At 41.0% G+C, this 19,576-nt stretch overlaps 1 protein-coding gene across 2 annotated transcripts in view; it reads left to right on the forward strand.

Moving 5' to 3' along the window:
• sh3gl2b (SH3 domain containing GRB2 like 2b, endophilin A1) overlaps window positions 1–18,859 on the forward strand; it is a 32,255-nt gene extending 13,396 nt beyond the window's left edge. Inside the window, exons 1-9 of one of the 2 annotated variants that reach the window (XM_081599332.1) lie at window positions 5,070–5,129; window positions 6,159–6,227; window positions 7,692–7,764; window positions 7,871–8,014; window positions 9,675–9,808; window positions 9,884–10,042; window positions 10,972–11,075; window positions 11,170–11,300; window positions 11,788–18,859. In XM_081599332.1, the coding sequence (XP_081455458.1) occupies window positions 6,219–6,227; window positions 7,692–7,764; window positions 7,871–8,014; window positions 9,675–9,808; window positions 9,884–10,042; window positions 10,972–11,075; window positions 11,170–11,300; window positions 11,788–11,984 (951 nt within the window). In that variant the 5' untranslated portion in view covers window positions 5,070–5,129; window positions 6,159–6,218 and the 3' untranslated portion in view covers window positions 11,985–18,859. Of the gene's footprint in view, window positions 1–5,069; window positions 5,130–6,158; window positions 6,228–7,691; window positions 7,765–7,870; window positions 8,015–9,674; window positions 9,809–9,883; window positions 10,043–10,971; window positions 11,076–11,169; window positions 11,301–11,787 lie in introns of those variants that run through there. The other variant, XM_081599331.1, reaches the window with a different exon arrangement.
• The last annotated feature ends 717 nt before the right edge of the window (window positions 18,860–19,576 follow it).

Genomic DNA, 19,576 nt, shown 5'->3' on the forward strand with positions numbered 1-19,576 from the left:
ACAGACTGGTGACCTGTCCAGGTGACCCCGCCTCTCGCCCGGCTGGAGATGGGCACCAGCACCTCCCGACCCCACTGAGGGACAAGGGTGCAAGAAAATGGATGGATGGATGTTTCCACACCCAGTAAACATAAATGAGCCTCTGCAGCAAAGTGAAAATATAAGAACAAGACCTTAAAATAAAAGCTTGGAAATCTAAAGTTTGTTGCTGACTCTGCAGTTTTGAGTTATTAAACATTCTGGACCACAAGTTCAAACTTAAAATGCAGAAGTGCGTCTCATTAGGACGACTCTGGGCTCTGACCCAACAGAATCCTGCACCAGCGTTCAAACACTGATTCAGTCGTTGGTCAAACGTCCATCAGTCCTCTGGTATCTACCGTCTAAGATGGCGTCTGGTGACTCTGGCAGGCCGATGAGATGAACCGGCTCCGGCTGCCAAGCTCTCCGTCTCCTGGAGAGCAGGGCCCCGGCTCCTCCATCTGCTGTCAGGGTGCCACGACCTCTGACGTTTGTCACGGCAGCGTCGTAATTAAGCTGATTTTCCTGCAGGCCTCGGCGGGGAGTGACTCAGCAGAAAGCGAGTGTGGATGTAAGACGAGAAATAAAAGGACAAGAGAGCCGGAGAGGGAAGATAGAGGAGGGAAAAACAGCGAGAGTCCTGAACAACGGGAGAGAAACTGTGGAGGAGGAGAGAAGCTGAGCAGATGGGCCTGTTAAAGAGTCGGTTTTATGTTCCTACAACTTTCTGCCATTTTATCACTTTACAGCTGAGGTTTAACCTTCTTTTGCAACGTAAATTTACTTTTTTAAGATTTGGCAAAGAAGTGAAAGCAAGTAATGCTCACAAAGACAGTCAATCAGCTGTTAGTTGTTTTATGCTAACCTTCCTACGTTGGTATTGGGGGTTTTGTGCTACACATTGTTTGGCCACTATGCATTAGTCTTGGATGGGATGCTAACAAGCTACAAGAGTTATCATGTCTGTAAAATAAACAACCTACTGCAGACTTGTTAGCCCTCTGGGGAAGAAATACTAGCAAAAACCCAACAGACAACATTCCCATTTACTTAAGAACTACTAATTTAGCTTCTTCTAGACTGCGGCGCTGAGAAAACTGTCATAAGACCAATTATGGATCATAAAGATGAATAATGGAGAAAATAAATGTTTGCATTTCTTGTGTTGGATGAAAGAAAATGTCCTGAGGATTCTCTATTTTTGATTTAACTTGACTGTTGGTGACTTTTCAGGTCTGACCAGCTGTTGGCGTAAGTTTGAGTTACTGCTAGCTTGATTCTTGACTCTAAGTAAGACATGAATCCAGTTAGACATTAGCATAACTCTGGCTCACTGTAAATTTGACTCATTTGATGAATTGCTGTTAGCTAGTTTGACTATGACTAAGCACCACCTGTCATTAGCCTTTAGCTTGACTCTAATTTAGGGCTGAAATGATTCTTCGAGTGATTCGAGTACCTCGATTATTAAAATTCCTCGAGGAAAATTGACCTGCCTCGAAGCTTCGTTAATTTATGTTTTATCATTTAGCGCACCGTGTTTCAGCCGGAACATTATTTGCGTTGCGCGGAGCTCTGACTTCCGCCTCTGAGTTGTTGGCGGAAGCTACGTGTTAGCGGCATAACGTCCAATCTTCAAGTTCGGCCCGCGGGGATTTTACTGATTGGTGATAATTCCGGGTTTTCATCGTTTTTGTGGGACCAATAAACATCCTTAAAATGACCGGCGCGATGCCGGGAGTTCGGCAGCCTTTCTGCTCCGGAGCTGCTGGTTGAACGGCGGGAAGAAGCTGAGGAGGATTTCTACAGGTGAGCGGAGAGACTGAACACGGCGGGCGGCTGAGGGTTGATGCTTACAGGGTCAGAGCAGCTTTACGGACGAACCGCACAATAAACTTATATCATCCCGGTCTGAACAAACGGGAGGCGGAACATGGCTGGTAGATGAGTTTCTGAACGGAGGAGCCGTAAATATCCCGTGTTGCTCCCCCGGTCTACAAAAAGTAACTGGTAGGGAAGCTCAAATGTGGAAAAAATAGACTGACGTTGATATCCGATAGTAACACTGGTGTTATGGAAGATTTACCAATATTTTATTTCATAATTGTTTTTATCCGATTACTCGATTAATCGTAAGAAAAATCTATAGATTACTCGATTACTAAAATAATCGTTTACAACAGCCCTACTCTAATTAGCTGCCATCTGTATGGTTAGCCATTAGCTCTACTCTGATTGACTGTTAGCTTTCCTGTAATTAGCGGTTCGCTCGACTTCTAATTTCTGCCTCATTGTTCACATTGATGTGATTTTCGTCTCATTTCTTCTCCTTATGATCCACGTTCCAAACATCTGATCCATGTGTTGTATAATATTGGCAGTAAAACCAGGTCAAGCACACTTTAGATTTCCCTCAAACAAAGGATGGTAAAGATGAAACTGCTGAGACGGGCTGACTTATGTAAGAGTTTAACACAGACCAGGCTGAGATTTCCTCCTAGCAGGCTAAAGAACACTTATAGGTTTGTCTTTGTGTTTGTTTCCTGGAAGCATAATAGAAAGCTTTCACATCCTCGTCTCTATGGTAACTGCATCCCCATCTGTCGGTCCCTCGCACTTTTCGTTCCCGTCTTGGTCTCACGTCGTTTTAATTTTAAATTTGACTTATTTTGTATTCTGAGAAGCTCCTCCGGTAAAAAAACGGCGTCGCTCCGTGTTTTTCTGTGACGCATTTCCTCCGTCAGAGCGGCTCTGAACACATCGTCACCAACACCTGCACTCAGACGTGTGCAGGTGTGCAGGCTGTTCATGTTTGGCTAGCTTGTTTGTTTGATGGAGGCAGCTGCTTCAGATCCCAGACGCTCACATTCACACAGATATTTCACACTGGTTGAAAAATCTGTGGGGGGCTGCACAGTGGCGCAGTTGGTAGAGCTGTTGCCTTGCAGCAAGAATGTTCTGGGTTCGATTCCCGGCAGGGGGTCCTTCTGCATGGAGTTTGCATGTTCTCCCTGTGCGTGCGTGGGTTTTCTCCAGGTACTCCGGTTTCCTCCCACAGTCCAAAAACATGACTGTCAGGTTAATTGATCTGTCTAAATTGCCCCTAGGTGTGAGTGTGTGTGTGCATGGTTGTGTGTCTCTGTGTTGCCCTGTGACAGACTGGCGACCTGTCCAGGGTGACCCCGCCTCTCGCCCGAAACGCCAGCTGGAGAGGCAGCAGCAACCCTCCCGACCCCACCGAGGGACAAGGGTGCAAGAAAATGGATGGATGGATGAAATATCTGTGTACAGTTTTTGAATTTTGCTACATAAAATTCATTTTACATTCTGATAATTCCAGGTAACAATTAGACTTTATTAGATTGATGCCATGAAACCTGACAGCATAATCTCCCTCCTGCAGAAATCCCAGGATGTGTGGACGGGTCATCAGTTCACAACTCCTAAAATCCAGCTGGCTACACTTTTCTTCCATCCCTCCATCGATATATATAAACATTTTGTTCCGCTAATTAGCCTCATTACAGTAATTTATGGGCCGGGTCATGGTGCTGCTGGCGCCATGTGAGGCCTTTATGTGTTTGTTTACCAGCGTATTGGGTGTTGGTTGGTGTGTGTGAACGGAGCAGCGTGGGCGGCTGATGGCCCACTCTGCTCCTCCGTGGCTGCAACCCGAGGCGATGAAAGCGAATAATGTTGTCGCTCTGCAGAGCTTCCTGCTCCCACAGTGACCGGCTGAGCTGAATATGAGCATAAAGAGGCAAGAACAGCTGCCCAACTGGAGCTATTATGTAGCCTTTAGATGTGAATTTACCAGCTTTATTTATTTATATTTGTTATTTTGTGCTTCATTTGTTGGTTCATGTGACAGTCGAAATGGTAAACTCCATGATTCTACTCTACTTTCTGATTTTGTCAAACTTTTCTTTACATTAATGCTTTAGTCCATCGATGTTTGTAGAGATTTGTGTTTTCACACTTTACTGTCTGGTGCGTTTGGTTTGATTTGAGACCAAAACTGCAACATTTGTTACATTTTTAGCTGCTGCGGTTCTCTTTCTCACTGCACCAAGTCAAACAAACCAGACATTTTGAAAAACCTGTTCTCCTCCTCGCCTGTGGGGGCGCTGCACCAAAAACCACTGAAGGAAATTATGCTAAAACCTCTGGGGTAAAAAAAAAAAACACTGAGCTCAACTTCCTTCTTCAGAGTCGGATTTTATCAGTTGTTGGGTTTATTTTTTTTTTCTTTGGCAAAAAATCACCTGAGTGAAGTTGGCCCCCCCACCTTCTTCAAATCAGACAAAATTGGTGTCAAACGTTTGTGCTACGTTTGTGCAGCAAAAATTTTCGTTTGTGCCGCTATCATTTTAAAGATATAAAGAAATGTTTCTAGAGGTCATCCAAGGTCAACCAGCCCCCCTACCTTCTTCAAATCAGACAAAATGGGTGTCAATCAACTCAGCTACGTTGTGCTGGTTTGTGCAGCAAAATTTTTTGTTTGTGCTGCTTTGTCTTTGAAGATATTAATGAAAGTGTAAAGGGCAAAAGGTCAACCAGCCCCTCAACTTTGATGAAATCCAACTTTCTTTATATCTTTAAAATGATAGCGGCACAAACGAAGATTTTTTTGCTGCACAAACGTTTGACACTAATTTTGTTTGATTTCATAAAAGTGGGGGGGCTGGTTGACCTTTTGACCTTTACACTTTCATTAATATCTTCAAAGCCAAAGCAGCACAAACGAACATTTTTGCAGCACAAACCAGCACAACATAGCCGAGTTGATTGACACCCATTTTGTCTGATTTGAAGAAGGTGGAGGGGCTGGTTGACCTTGGATGACCTCTAGAAACATTTCTTTATATCTTTAAAATGATAGCGGCACAAACGAAAATTTTTGCTGCACAAACGTAGCACATACGTTTGACACCAATTTTGTCTGTTTTGAAGAAGGTGGGGGGGGCTAACTTCACTCAGGTCAAAAAATCAAGTGCCATTTCTCTCGCTAGCGCTAGACTGCCGCATGTAATTACCCAGAATGCCGTGCGCTGTAGTCCACTTCCTGCTTTTGGCGCGGTCTCCACTTCAACCGAACTGAGACGGAGGTTTGTGGGTTTGGTTTTTTGTTCTCATCTCCCCCAAACAAACTAAACTTTCTGGACAAAACGAACCGGTCTGACCAGCGTCCGCCATTTTGTTTCACAGCTCGTAGTCATTTGGACGTTGCATTCAGGTCAACTATTGCGCTAACAGGCTAAGCTAACCGTTCGGTTCCATAACATTTCTGCTCTGCCTTTATTTTCCATCAGGTTGTTGTTTTCTGACCTCGTTGGCTGTTTGCTGTTTACCAATGTGGATGCGACGCTGAAGGTTATTTCTGCAGACTGTGACCTCCAGCTTTCTGTGTAAACAACTAAAATAACGTGGCTGCAGTTTGATGTGTGTGCAAACTGTAACAGTTTTATAAGACGGTATAAATCACGTTTTATCCAACGCTGACAGTCTGACTAACTGATACTTGATCTATTGAAAGGTTATCTACTGCAGGTGAGGCTCTGATGTAGATTTGTGTTTAGAAAACCTTCAAATCTGGAATATATTAATCTGTCCAACAGCAGAAATTATGAAAACGGAGACGATGCTGCTGCTGCTGCTGCTGCTGCTGCTGCTGCTGCTGCTGCTGCTGCTGCTGCTGCTGCTGCTGCTGCTGCTGCTGCTGCTGCTGCACTGAGGCGTTTAAAGGATTCGGCTTGAAATGGATTTTCTTAGAAACGAAGCAAGAAAAGTAGATGAAACTGAAAGTAATGAGTCACTTGGAGGGTTAATTGCTCTTTTTATGACTATTAAACGAACAAATGGAGATAAAAAGAAGATGTCTTCAAGTAATTAAAGAGAAGATGTTGCATTTGGAGTCGAAGCAGAGGAGAAGTCAGGATATTAACTCAAATACAGCTGATGTTCATCAGATCAAACGTTTTTATGTTTCCTGCATAAATAATCAGGCATTTTTCCATCAGCAGCTCCTCTCCTCTCCGTTTTCCGCCCATTAGCTCTCAGTTGGCTGTAAAATGTGGATGAGGACTTTAACTCGCTCTCTTTCTGCCTTTCCTGTTCCTCTTCGTCCGTCTCCACAGAAAGTCAGCGAGAAAGTCGGAGGAGCAGAAGGAACCAAGCTGGACGATGACTTCAAGGAAATGGAGAAGGTCATTTATCAATAAACGTCCAGTAAACCGTTTAAAAGTACACTCTAAAAAGTGTTTTTTGGGTTTAAGTTCATCTTATTGACTTATTTACATTAATTTAACTAAATTCTTTTGCTTTTGCTGTGCCAACTTACTTTTTTGTGTTCATTTAACTCAAAACTTACACTAAATAGTTGAATCAACTTAATTGAACAAGCAATTCAATTAAGTTTATCCAACTTAATTTATTAAGTTTAACCAATTCAATATATTCTAATCATCCAACTCAATTTGTTAATTTTATTTAACAAATGTATTAAGTACGTTTAAGATAACAGATTCAAGTCACTCTTACACAAATCATTTATTTTATTCTAATAAACATTTAAAATCTCTTTCTACAGAAAGTCAACTCAAACTTTTAAGTAGTTCCAAACTAAATATTTTGGGGAAAATCTTTTTACAGTGTCCTCTAAATATACTCTAATTTAAAAATTTAAAATCTTTTCCTTAAAGGACATTTTTTGCTTTGACTTTACTTGAAATAATAAAGTTCAGTATTTGTGTCATGACTCCAGCTGACCAGATTGTGGCTCTGTGGGTAGAGCGGTCGTCTTGTGATCGGAAGGTAGTAGGTTCGATTCCAGCTCCCTCCTGCCGATGTGGATATCGGTGTGTGAATGTGACGTCACTGCCTTAAATCTGTTATTTAAATCTTAATAAATTTGTTTAAAAACTTAACAAATTGAGTTGGATGATTGGAATATATTGAATTGGTTAAACTTAATAAATTAAGTTGGATAAACTTAATTGAATTGCTTGTTACCCATAGAAGCAATTAAATTAAGTTGGTTCAACTTTTTCTTTTTAGATCTATAAAGTTCTGAATCAAGGATCTTCTGATTCTTTATGATCAAAAAGCTTTGATAAAGTTAAAAACTGACATGATTCTTTCTTTAAATGAACTCAGTTGTTTGCTCAATCGTTTAAAAGTCCTAATTTGATTCTAATGTGATGAAATATTAAATATCTTTAAATATCCTGATTTGTAAAATCGATGCTAACGTATCAACGTTCCTCATTTTACTTTTTAAATTATTTTTAATAAAGGATTTCTCATAAAATGTCTTCATTCTAGTAAGATACGACTTTATTCTGGTAATATTGTTTTATTTTGACGTTATTGTGTAATATAAAGACTTTATTTTCAAAATGAAGAAAATAAAAAAGTTGTTTCTTGGCACCATTACTTCTCCATAAGCAGCAGAATAAATCTACTGGAAATTAAATATTAACTTTCTCTTTAAAAAGTTTAAACCTTTTTCTTACTGGCGGCCATAAAAAGTTATTCTGAGGATCACTAAAGGCCCACAGGCCACAACTTGGACACCCTGCTTTATTATCCACCAAAATAAAGTTTTTACTGATAAAAATCGTTTATTTTTGTAATAATTGGTTCTGAATTTGCTTGTTTGTCTCCTGCAGAAGGTGGACATCACCAGCAGAGCGGTGCTGGACATCATGACCAAAACCACGGAGTACCTGCAGCCCAATCCAGGTGTGGTTCACACATACACACACACACACACACACACACACACACACACACACACACACACTGTATGAAAACATGGCTGACGGTCACAGCCTGTGTTTGCCTGCAGCATCCAGAGCCAAGCTGAGTATGATCAACACCATGTCGAAGATCCGCGGCCAGGAGAAGGGGCCCGGCTACCCGCAGGCCGAGTCCATCCTGGGAGACGCCATGCTGAAGTTCGGCCGGGATCTGGGAGAAGAGTCCTGCTTTGGTGAGCAGGAAGCTGAACTGGGATTTTCTTCATTGCTGGGGAGGAAAAACTCTGGGAACTCAGCAGGTTTAAGGCATTAAAGGGTTTTATTTAAACCATGTGTGTCAAAACTCGAGGCCCGTGGGCCAAATCCGGCCCGCCATAGCTTCTTATGTGGCCCTCTAGATTCAAGACTTAAACGCTAAATGTGCTTAAATATTATGTAATCAATCAAATTAATTCAGTTTTTTTTTTTTATTTACTGCTAAATTATATCAATCAGTTGCTCCAGTTTCTGGAGAATTCAGTCAAAATCATTCACACGTTTTAGTGCCAATATTAATTACTATTTATATTATTATTTTTATTACAGACTTTTCTCAAAAATTGTCAAAAACTTTACTCGCACTAAACAGCTGCCATCTATGCAGCGAGTTATAAAAAGTCACATTAACCGTCATAAATAAGCGCAAATATTTAAAAATTGGTATCAATTTTTTTTTTCTTACTATTTTTTTAGGGTTTTGTTGGGTCGGTTGTGGGAGGGGGGGGGTGCGGTGGATGTGGCCAGGCTGGGAATCGAACCTGCGACCACTGGAATGAGGACTAAGGCCTCAATACATGGGTTGTACTTTTGCCCCCTGCGCCACCATAGCAACCCCTTTAGTTTTTATTACAAAAAAAAATCATAAAAGGTATCACTGAATCCTGGAGGGACTGAAAAGATGTTCAATAATATTTAACTTTAAGAATTCATTGGTATTTTAACAGTCTGTGATCAGGTTTTATCAATACATTCTGGCGCAGCCGGCCCTTTAAGAGCCCAAAATGAGACTGAGTTTGACTCCTTTTATTGGAGATGGAAACTTTCAGGGGCTGCACAGTGGCGCAGTTGGTAGAGCTGTTGCCTTGCAGCAAGAAGGTTCTGGGTTCGATTCCCGGCCCCGGTCTTTCTGCATGGAGTTTGCATGTTCTCCCTGTGCGTGGTGGGTTTTCTCCAGGTACTCCGGTTTCCTCCCACAGTCCAAAAAACATGACTGTCAGGTTAATTGGCCTCTCCAAATTGCCCCTAGGTGTGAGTGAGTGTGTGTGTGCATGGTTGTGTGTCTCTGTCTGTGTTGCCCTGCGACAGACTGGCGACCTGTCCAGGGTGACCCCGCCTCTCGCCCGAAACGTTATCTGGAGATGGGCACCAGCAACCCTCCCGACCCCACTGAGGGAAAAAGGGTGCAAGAAAATGGATGGATGGATGGAAACTTTCTGGCTGTATGACTTAAGTTCACAAAGTTCTGCTCCAAAGAGCCACAAGGCTTCTGGGAAATGTACCAAATATCAAAACAGATGGATCATCAATAAATACCCGTCTAACGTTGATTAGTTGATTAGAAGAGCAGATTCTGCATGTTTCTGTTCCTCCGTTTGTGTTTCTACTGCTTATGAAAGGAGATGAAGCACTTTAAAAAACACTCGGCTGTTTTATTGTAATTAATTAAAGTTTGTTGGCGTCTGAAAAATGTGACGTCACAAATCAGCAGCGTGGAGTTTTGGTTAAAACACGTTTGTTTTCATTCAGTCGGTAGAAAATCCAGAAATTCAACTAAAGTAAGAGAAGAAATACTTGATAACAAAATGTAACGGAGTAACTATAAAACTATGCAACGGTTCGGTTCTGTTGGTCCAGGCCTGGCGCTGATCGACGCCGGCGAGGCCATGAAGGAGCTCGGCGAGGTGAAGGACGCCCTGGACATGGAGGTCAAGCAGAACTTCATCGACCCGCTGCAGAACCTCCACGACAAAGACCTGAAGGAGATCCAGGTGGGCCGAACGGACCCGCCGAACGGGGGCAGCCGGAACCGGGTCCGGCTAACGTCTTGTGTCTGATCGCTGCAGCATCACCTGAAGAAAATGGAGGGGCGGCGTCTGGACTTCGACTACAAGAAGAAGCGGCAGGGGAAAGTCCAGGACGACGAGATCAAGCAGGCGCTGGAGAAGTTCGACGAGAGCAAAGAGATCGCGGAGCAGAGCATGTTCAACCTGCTGGAGAGCGACGTGAGCAACATGGCCGCCGCCCTGCTGTTGCTAGGAGACGATTCAGTCCAGAAAACACGCCAACAGCTTAGTTCCAGTTATTTTCACTGTTTATATCACTTTAATATTTATGACTTTGTAGTTTTTTATCTTCCTTTTATAACATTTTTTATATTTTGTTTTTCTGTTTCATTTTTTATAACTTTATTAATTTTATGACATTTTATACGATTTATTTCATTTTATCTCCTAGTTACTTTATTTATTTTAGTATAGCCTATTTATATTTAATTTATTTTAGTAACTAATTTATTAAAAACAAATTTTTAGCACTTTTTATTTATATTTATTTTTTAAAAATCTTCAGGAATTACATTTTATTCGTATTTTCTGTTATTTTATTTTCTAGTTTTCTGTTTTAAATAGATCTTTTTTTTCTTCTGCGTAATCATTTCTGGTCAATTTAATTGATATTATGGAGAGAAAAACTGATTTTAAACCGTTTTTTATTTTTGAACAATGTGCTTTTTCACTTTAACTCAAAATGAGGCTGAAAAAGTCGTTTCAACGTCACAGAAAACTTTTCACATCACGTTCAATTAACAAAACACTCATATAAATCAGAACCACAAACTGTGGCTTTTTTTAAAAAATCCTCTAAAAACAGAAACTTCATCATAAATTTTCATATTTTTCTATTTTTCATTTGTCTTCTTCTTCTTCTTCTTCCACGTTTTCAGCCACGTCTCTGTTTATCAGAGCAGCAGGAAAACAAAAGAGTCTCAGAACCAGATTCAGGCCCAGCATGAAGCGGCAGAACCATAACAACCTGTGTGTGTGTGTGTGTGTGTGTGTGTGTGTGTGTGTGTGTGTGTGTGTGTGTGTGTGTGTGTGTGTGTGTGTGTGTGTGTGTGTGTGTGTGTGTGTGTGTGTGTGTGTGCGCGCTCCAGATAGAGCAGGTGAGCCAGCTGGCAGCGCTGGTCCAGGCCCAGTTGGAGTACCACAGCCGCTCCTCAGAAATCCTGCAGCAGCTCTCCAGCAAGATGGAGGACAGGTATCGATCCGTCCTCCCACCTCGGCACAGAAATAAGCCGTTGAGCGCGGCCCGGCGCGTTTTCTCTGAAACGTTTGTGTTTCCCTGGCTCCAGGATAAAAGAGGTGTCCAGTAAACCCAGGAAGGAGTACACTCCCAAACCCAAGATGACGCTGGAGCTCCTGCCCCCCAGCGAGAGCCACAACGGGGGGATCCACTCGGCCAAGTCCCCGGGGAAATCGCCAGGTACCCACCCGGCGTCCAGCCAGAAAAATAAAGTCACACTGAGGCTTAAACTCAAACCTGTGGATGGAAATGAACCGTAAAACTGGTAAAAGGGTTAGAAATGAAGCACAAAAAGAAAGATCTGCCATATTTTTGCCTTTTAACATACAGAATATGTAAATGTTTATTGATTTAGTTGAAATAACGTCAAGAAAAGTGGAACATTTTCTGCCAATCGGCTGTTTTCTATCTTTCAATATTAAGAAAATACGATGCAGTTGCCAGTTTCTGCCAGCAGGTGGCAGAACCATTTTTACTACTTTTTTCTTTTTACTTTTGTTTGACCAATTTTATGATGAAGTATTTCCACTCTCACTTGAGAATCGCTTCTGTTGCTGTGCTGGCCTCTGGTAATGACGTTTTATTTATGATATTATGGATCACATGAGGTGTTTCTCTGCATTCCTGATTGGTGGAGGTGACTTTGTGTTTTGTCGTCGTCTCTCAGCGCCGATGGACCAGCCCTGCTGTCGAGCGCTCTACGACTTCGAGCCAGAGAACGAGGGCGAGTTGGGCTTCAAGGAGGGCGACATCATCACTCTGACCAATCAGATCGACGAGAACTGGTACGAGGGCATGATCAACGGCCAGTCGGGCTTCTTCCCCATCAACTACGTGGATATCCTGGTGCCGCTGCCCCACTAGTGTCCAGCCGGCCGCCCGGTCCTTCCCTCTCGACCAATCAGCCTGTATTTGCAGAAACGACAAACCACGCCCTCCTTCTACTTCTTCTTCTTCTTCTTCTTCTTCTGTGCTTCTGTGCAATTCTGCTTTCACTACAACGGACCGAGACGAGAGAGGCGGTGGACAACACAGGACTTTCAAAAAGAGACGATGAGGAGGAGACTGTAGGGTAAGCGGCGCAGCGACGGAGGACTGAAAGAGACGAGAAGACGGAGAGATGTAGGTCTGTTGAGGCACGGTGCTTAGCCTGGCAGCGATGGACGCCGACGAGGCTTTGGAGACTTGCAAACAAGGCACAGTGTATCACGTACGTGCATGTCTGAATGTGTGTTTCAACCTGTCCGTACTCCGTTATGACGAAGCCAGCCAGCACCCACTCCTGCTCCTCGGTTACCAACCTGACGGCTTTTCCTCGTCCCTTTGCTTCGACTTCTTCTGCTTTTCTACAAGTTTTCAGTTTTGTTCTCTCCGTCTTACTAGCACTGCCTTTTCGCATGGCTCCGTAACCCGCAGAGCTGCAGCCGTTGTCATTTCTGCCTTTCTCGGAGTCGGCGTAGATTTTCAGTTCAGTGGTTGGATGCATGGACCAGCCACATCCAACGGTTTACCAGATTAGACCGGATACCGGGTTTAATCCCTTGCTTTGAGTTTATCCGTCTTGGATGGAAACTTTAGGAGACGGCAGCCATGTTGGGTCGGTGGAAGAGAGGAAAACCTTGAGGTCGCCGTGTTCTACAGCGGCTAAAATGAACTGGTAACCATTTGTAGAAAGATTTGCACTGAGCTAAAGAGAGGTTTTGTTTTCTGTCCTCTTAGAGTCACACCTGTTGGTTTTAAAAGTGTGGGGCTGCTTGCCGATTTGTCTAGTTCCCTGCCTTTGCATGCGAGACTGACTTTGTTCCAACAAGCATTCAGTTCGGATGTTGATCACTGCCTCCCCAAATCGACACGTAACTGTTGAAGTAGGAAACAAAATAGTTTGCAGCCGTTACAGTTTTCACTAATTTCACTGACAACCGGTTTGCCATCAGTCGGATTTTAACGTAAAAGAACTTTATTTATATTTGTAGCTTCTTAGGAAGACAGAAAGGTAATTTCTGATCATCTTTATCATGTAAGAAATGGCGCTTGAAGGAGTCAGACTTTGGTTTCTGCATTCATGAGATTTATTTGAACTCTAAACATGAACTCGACAAAAACACAATTTCTTCACTAATACGTAATTGAATCCGGTTCTTGGATATAGTTTTATACATTGACCAGTTCCTTTAGTATGTTTTCACATTAGATCATATTTAATTTCCCTTTGGGATCAATAAATTATCTTTTAACCGACCTGAACAATATTCACTTAGGTCTTGTATCTTCAGTGGTGCAGAACTATCAGAAGGTTATTTTTGACTCCACATAAACATTAAAACTGTAAACGTGCCAGAATGTCGTCTCCGTCTGAAACTCCCATCCAGCTGGATGGGGAAAATCCTAGAACCTCAATGGTGCTCCGAGAATTTTGTTCTGGTTCTAGAATTTACAATAGAAAAGATAAAAAATACAGTTTGGGTTTGTTCATAAAACCAGTTTCATTGTTGGTGGTAAATATCGTCCATTCTTGTTCCAGTTGATGTTTAATTAGACAGGACAGTATAGGACTGGAGCCACAGCTACTTGTTTTAGTTCCTGCATCAGTAGCAGCAGCTGTTTTTAACTGGGTTTAAAGGTGTTTGTTACAACCTCATGAAACAGATTAAGTTGCATATAGCTCTTCAATAATGCAGTAGTTTATCAAGCACTTAAGCTATAATGGTAGTAATAAAAAATACATTCATAAAAAACCTTTAGTTCACGTAAATGCTTTAGCGAAACATCGGAGATGTTCGGTTTCTGACTTTATGCTAGCTACTTGTTTTTAACATCTAGACCACTGGTTCTTAACCTGGTTCGATTGAACCTCAGGGGTTCGGCGGAGCGTCTGCCCCGGGGGTAAAGACACACTTGTGTAAAGTTGTGATGACGCCCCGCTTTGCCATCACTTGCTGCAGAGGATCACGTTACATTGCTGAGCCAATCAGAGGATCACGTTACATTGCTTAGCCAATCAGAGGATCACGTTACATTGCTTAGCCAATCAGAGGATCACGTTACATTGTTTAGCCAATCAGAGGATCACGTTACATTGTTTAGCCAATCAGAGGATCACGTTACATTGCTGAGCCAATCAGAGCTGTGGAGGAGCCCTGATTGAAGGAGCTCCTCTCAGCAGGGATTTGAACTTGTGTCTTTATTTACTTCAGCAAAGCTCACAGTTTTTACCACATTCTGTAGCTTTCAGTGTTCTTCTAAATCTGCTGCTTAGTCGCATCTTTTCGGGGTTGGTACTGCCTCTAGTGGCGTGGGGGTGGTAACACAGCTAATATAATTACATTACTAAATCAGAATACCGCAAGGTCTTTTGTGTGTTGGCGGGGAAAGGGGGTGGGGGGAAATAAGAAGGGTTCGGTGAATGCGCATATGAAACTGGGGGGTTCGGTACCTCAAAAAAGGTTAAGAACCACTGATCTAGAGGTTTAAGATTAGTATGTGTTCCAGAAGCCAGTTGAAATTCACATACTGATGAGGCATAGCTGTTTCAAGGTTTTGATTTTGCAAAACTGAGAAGGCCTTTTTACATTTCTAGGAGTTTTGCTAGCAAAAAATGTAAGCAGAGTGCTAAATGTTGTACTTGTGGCTTCCTCTTGTACCGTAGTGCTATTTATAAACGGCTCCAAATTTACATGAAAACGTTTTTAATTCCAATATTTGGCATTAATTCTAAATAAAAACTGCTCTCCTGGTAATAATTGCATTTAACAAACATTGTCAGCAGGAATCTGTGCTAGCAAAGCTAATGCTAACTGTGTAAACCGTTAGCATCGTATATATTTGTGCTTTAATGACAGTGTTGAGCGGTTAGATACTGAATACCTCATTGAGCAAAGTAAACTAAGTCTTGGATTAGATTGTCAGAGGGACATGCTTCATTTATAAGCACTGCTTGCTTTTGTCACGTCTTACTAGTGAAATTATTTTAAATAGGTAGTCTAACATCTGTGGGAGCATTTTAAAATACATGGACTTATTTCCATTAGTAAGGATTTCGATACAAGTAATCATGGTTTTTGTATTGACTTTTGTATTGAGTTTTAAAACGGACAAGTGAGTATCCTTCATATACTATCCATCTGAATTCAGTTGAAAAATATCCCAAGTATTATTTCTCTCTAAGTTTCCAGCTGTTTTAATAATTACAACACAGACTAGTTATTTTTGTCTTCGTTGTTCTTCAGCTTTGTGGTTACTTGACAGAAGCAACTATACCTCATTAGTGCTTTATCAAATAACATTAGAATAAAGCCAGTGAGGAAAGGATTTAACATGTCATACACTATTTTGGCTGGAGAATAATGAACTTTGAAGCTGTAAAAACAAAAAATAGAGTATTTTAGACATGAATGATAATATAATGAAACTGCAGTGTCAAGCTAACCACAGAGATCTGTCAAATAAACAATAATCACCATGGCAATAAATTATGATGCAACAATAAAATTTAACATTTCAATAAGAACTCTATCTATCTATCTATCTATCTATCTATCTATCTATCTATCTATCTATCTATCTATCTATCTATCTATCTATCTATCTATCTATCTATCGGCTAGCTAGCGTGCTAGCTCACTAGCAATCTCTAGATAAGTCTGTTAGCTAGCTAGCTTGTGTGTAAGCTAGCTAGCTTGCGTGTTAGCTAGCGGCCCCTAGCTAACAGTCTGTCTATCTATTGGCTAGTTAGCTTGCATGCTAGCTAGTTATCTCTAGCTCTAACAGTCTATCTGTTGGCTAGCTAACTTGCATGCTAGCTAGCAATCTCTAGCTGACGGTCCAATGTGTGACACCAACATGAACTTTCTCTGCCACATTCAAGCTACTCCTTAATTGTTGCAGGTTGTTGTAGAAGATGGATGTTTGGAGCACAATGTATGTTCAGTGTTTTTCTTTTTTTATTTTATGTTATTTATTTATTTATTTATTTATTTATTTATTTATTTATTTATTTTTAGCTTTTTTTTCATTGTGTGAACTTCTGTGTCTACAAATCTGATTTTCAGATTCTGTCTGGAAAGTTTGTGAGCTGCATGCAACCGAAGCACTTAATGTGTGCTGTCAAGGTTGGCTGTCCACACACAAAATCAGTAAAAATACAACTAGTGAGACGTCTCTCACCAGCAGCTATCTTTGTGAGCAATTAGCTTGTTTTGGAAATTGCTATATAATTGCTCTGTGGGGGTTATTTTACAGCTTTTAGCCCACTTAGGTCTAAGCATTCCTATTTAAACTACAAAGTGCTTTATGACTTTTTTATTTTCTGTTAAATGTCTTAATTTAATTCGGCCCTGCTTTTGTCTGTTTCCGTTTTTCGTCCTTGGCGATTTGCCCTCTATGGCGACATGTATTCTAACCTCAATGAGGGACTTGTTGTACAGTGTTATTCTCCATGTTCGCTGTTCACATAAGTGAGTGTCGGACCTCGGCGACTTTACTTGCCTCCGCTTGGTTTTCAGCGTAGTGAGTGGACTGAAGGATAAAACGTAGCACTTAAACCAAACCTGGTTTCATCTCAACCTTTCATCGGTTGGAAGCTAGCAAAAACACCCATCTGGGATGAACTTCAAACTATTTAAGAAAGGAAAAAAGCTGAGCATTGATATAAAAATGCAGCGCTTTTTCAGTTTGAGCTTAAATTGAGACTTGCTCATCTGTTTTCTTGTGTTTAGTTTTTTTGTGGGAGCATCAAAAGACGTTATTCAAAGGAGTTGGCCTTTTTCTGCTTTGACGGCAGCAAAAAAAAAGCCATTTTTCTCCTGTAATTCAATCGCAGCATCATGACTAAAATTAGTGCAGCGTTCCGTTTACTTCAGACAGGAACTGTGAGCCCCGAAAGCCAAAGAAGGAAAAAAGAAAAATGTGCTTTAGCAAGACCCTGACTTGTTGGTGTAAGATCCCAGAAAGGTTTTGCAAACTCTTCTGAGTTTCCTTGTGACAACGGACAAAGATTTGCAAGATCAAGAGGAGTGATGAAATCCCACAGACGTTTCATTAGATCAAGCAAAAGTTGAGAAGGATTCATGTAATTAGTGTTTAGTAGTGGACAGCTGTGTGGGCCTAGTCAATGCCCGAGTGTTGTTGCAGTTTGTCTACATTGATAAACGTTTAAATGAAACTCAAACTTGTGATTTCTTAGTCTTGACTCAGGCCTAGACCACATGTAGGTCAATATCTGGTCAAACAAATGCATTTTGATGTGTTTTTGGCTTTTATCCAAACAAAAACTCTGTTTAATACATCACTTAAATCGTTATAAAAACTCGGACCAAAGTGGAGATTTGGGAGAACTCCGTATTTGTGTTTGCAACAAAAAATACACCAATTTATCCACAAACCTCATTTTACACGATTCTTATTTTAATAACTTCATGTTCTAATACGCTATTTAAAAATCTGTCCACACAAATGAACCTCCTGGCGCCGTGTTTAATTCCTAACAGGAAGTTGGGATTGTTTTGAGACAATCTGATCAGCTGACAGGTTAGCTTAGCGTTACACTGCCCCCTATGGGTTTGGCATACTTAATACAACGCTCCGGGGCGGATTTGTTTGGGTTCAACTGGATGAAAACGGAAATGAAGCTGATCCTGTGTGTACGATATTAATTTTTGAAACAATGGAGAGTCTTTCCCTTATCTGCCTCTTGAACCCTCATCTTTTTCAGGAACCCGCCAAACTTTTATGGGATCTTCCCAACAAAAAAGCCAGGATCTCTGATGGAATCTCTGAGAACTTTTCAGAGATCTTACGACCCGTTTTGGGGATCTTACGAAACAAAAATGTCAGAACCTTCCAAAAGCCATTTGGGATCTCACAAAAACGGCAAAATATTGGAAAATCTTACAGATGTTGTGAAAATTACTTGGGATTTTGTAAAAGTATGTCTTGAAGTACTTTCGGGGCTCGGTCTGAGAATAACATCTGTCCCAGTTGAACTGGTTTCCAGTAAGAGTCTCTAACCGTCGCCTTCAGTGACCAGACTGAACGCTAGCAATGCCAACCAACAGCAACATGTTACTTCTCTCTGCATTCATCATGACTGTTTTGAAAATAGATACAGTTTTATGTGTGTGTTTTAGCAAATTTTCAACAGTCATGAATGCAGTTGGACAGTTCCATCCGTCGCCACGTGTCATGCATGCGGCGGCCATATTGGATCTAAACTGACGTTGCTCAACCTGTGAGCCTGCCCTGCTTTCTGGAAATGTTTGCACTATGATTTCTGAGGCGTAATAATGTGGCCTTGGTCTGACCTGTGGCTGTGTTGCATAATGAAGCTGTATTAAAAATGAGATATTAAAAAAAAAACGGCTCTATGCCTGTGGAACCTGCCGTTCTCTGGTGAGCTACTTGTGTGTATGTAAATATATATATATACACAACTCATGACTATTTATTTAAGTATTGTACATATTAATTTGGTTATTTATTGATTTATTTATTCCAGAGTCCTGTTTATTCGTCAGGCACCTGTGACATTATTTTTGATGGTTGTAATCACTTGGGTTTGTGGTGCAGCGGAGAGGAGGAGGTGGTTATTTTCAGGGTGGAGAACGAAACCATAGCTGTGATTCTAACTGTTGCTCTCCTCGTATTGGACAGTGATATACTCTAAGACCACTGTATGTATAACTGCTTGTTGTGAAGATGATCTACAGTGATATGACAATAAAGAACTAAAACCACAATAAAAAGCTGTGTGTAATGTTTATTTTATACGCAGAGACCTCATTCAAAATGTGAATCAAAGAGAAGAAATGTTTAATAGTGTAAATATTGATGTGTTTTTTTTTTTTTTATGCTTGTTTTCCAGAACAACTAGCAAAAGCGTCTGAACTTCAAAAATGTTAGATCAGGGTTGGTTTTGCTTTTCAGAGTGAATAATGTAAACGAATAAAACGGCGAGTTAATTGAGACCAGAATGGGTAAAATATGACGGCATGTTGGGGTCATTGTAGAAGAAGGAATACGTTTCCATCAAAATATCACTGAATTTTTCTAGAAAAGACAAAAAAAATGTAAAAATTGCAGCTTTTCAAGCTCAGAAACTTTTTTTTTTACTGGAAAATGTCTTGGATTAATCTAAAAAAATTCAGAGTTTTTTGGTAAAGTTTAAAATGTGAATATTTTCACTGTAAAATGAATTCCTGTTTGATTTCAATATACAAACATCCACTAGAGACGCTAGAAATCAATGTTTCCGTCATGTTGCCGTTTCCCTCCGTTTTTCTACATGTGGTATGTTCAGGTGCTTCAAGAGAAGCTCTGAATCTGTTGCGAAAAGAATGGAAAAAATTAAACTTCTTTTTTTAACTGACGCCTTGAAGCAATATTTGCGCTGTAATTTTATAAAACATCCCACCAACTAGTTTAGGAAGTAGTTTAACTCGAGTTACATGTGTTCATTTTGC

The sequence above is a fragment of the Poecilia reticulata genome, chromosome 18 (assembly GCF_904066995.2).
Source record: "Poecilia reticulata chromosome 18, P_reticulata-male-v2, whole genome shotgun sequence".
NCBI classification, from domain to species: domain Eukaryota; kingdom Metazoa; phylum Chordata; class Actinopteri; order Cyprinodontiformes; family Poeciliidae; genus Poecilia; species Poecilia reticulata.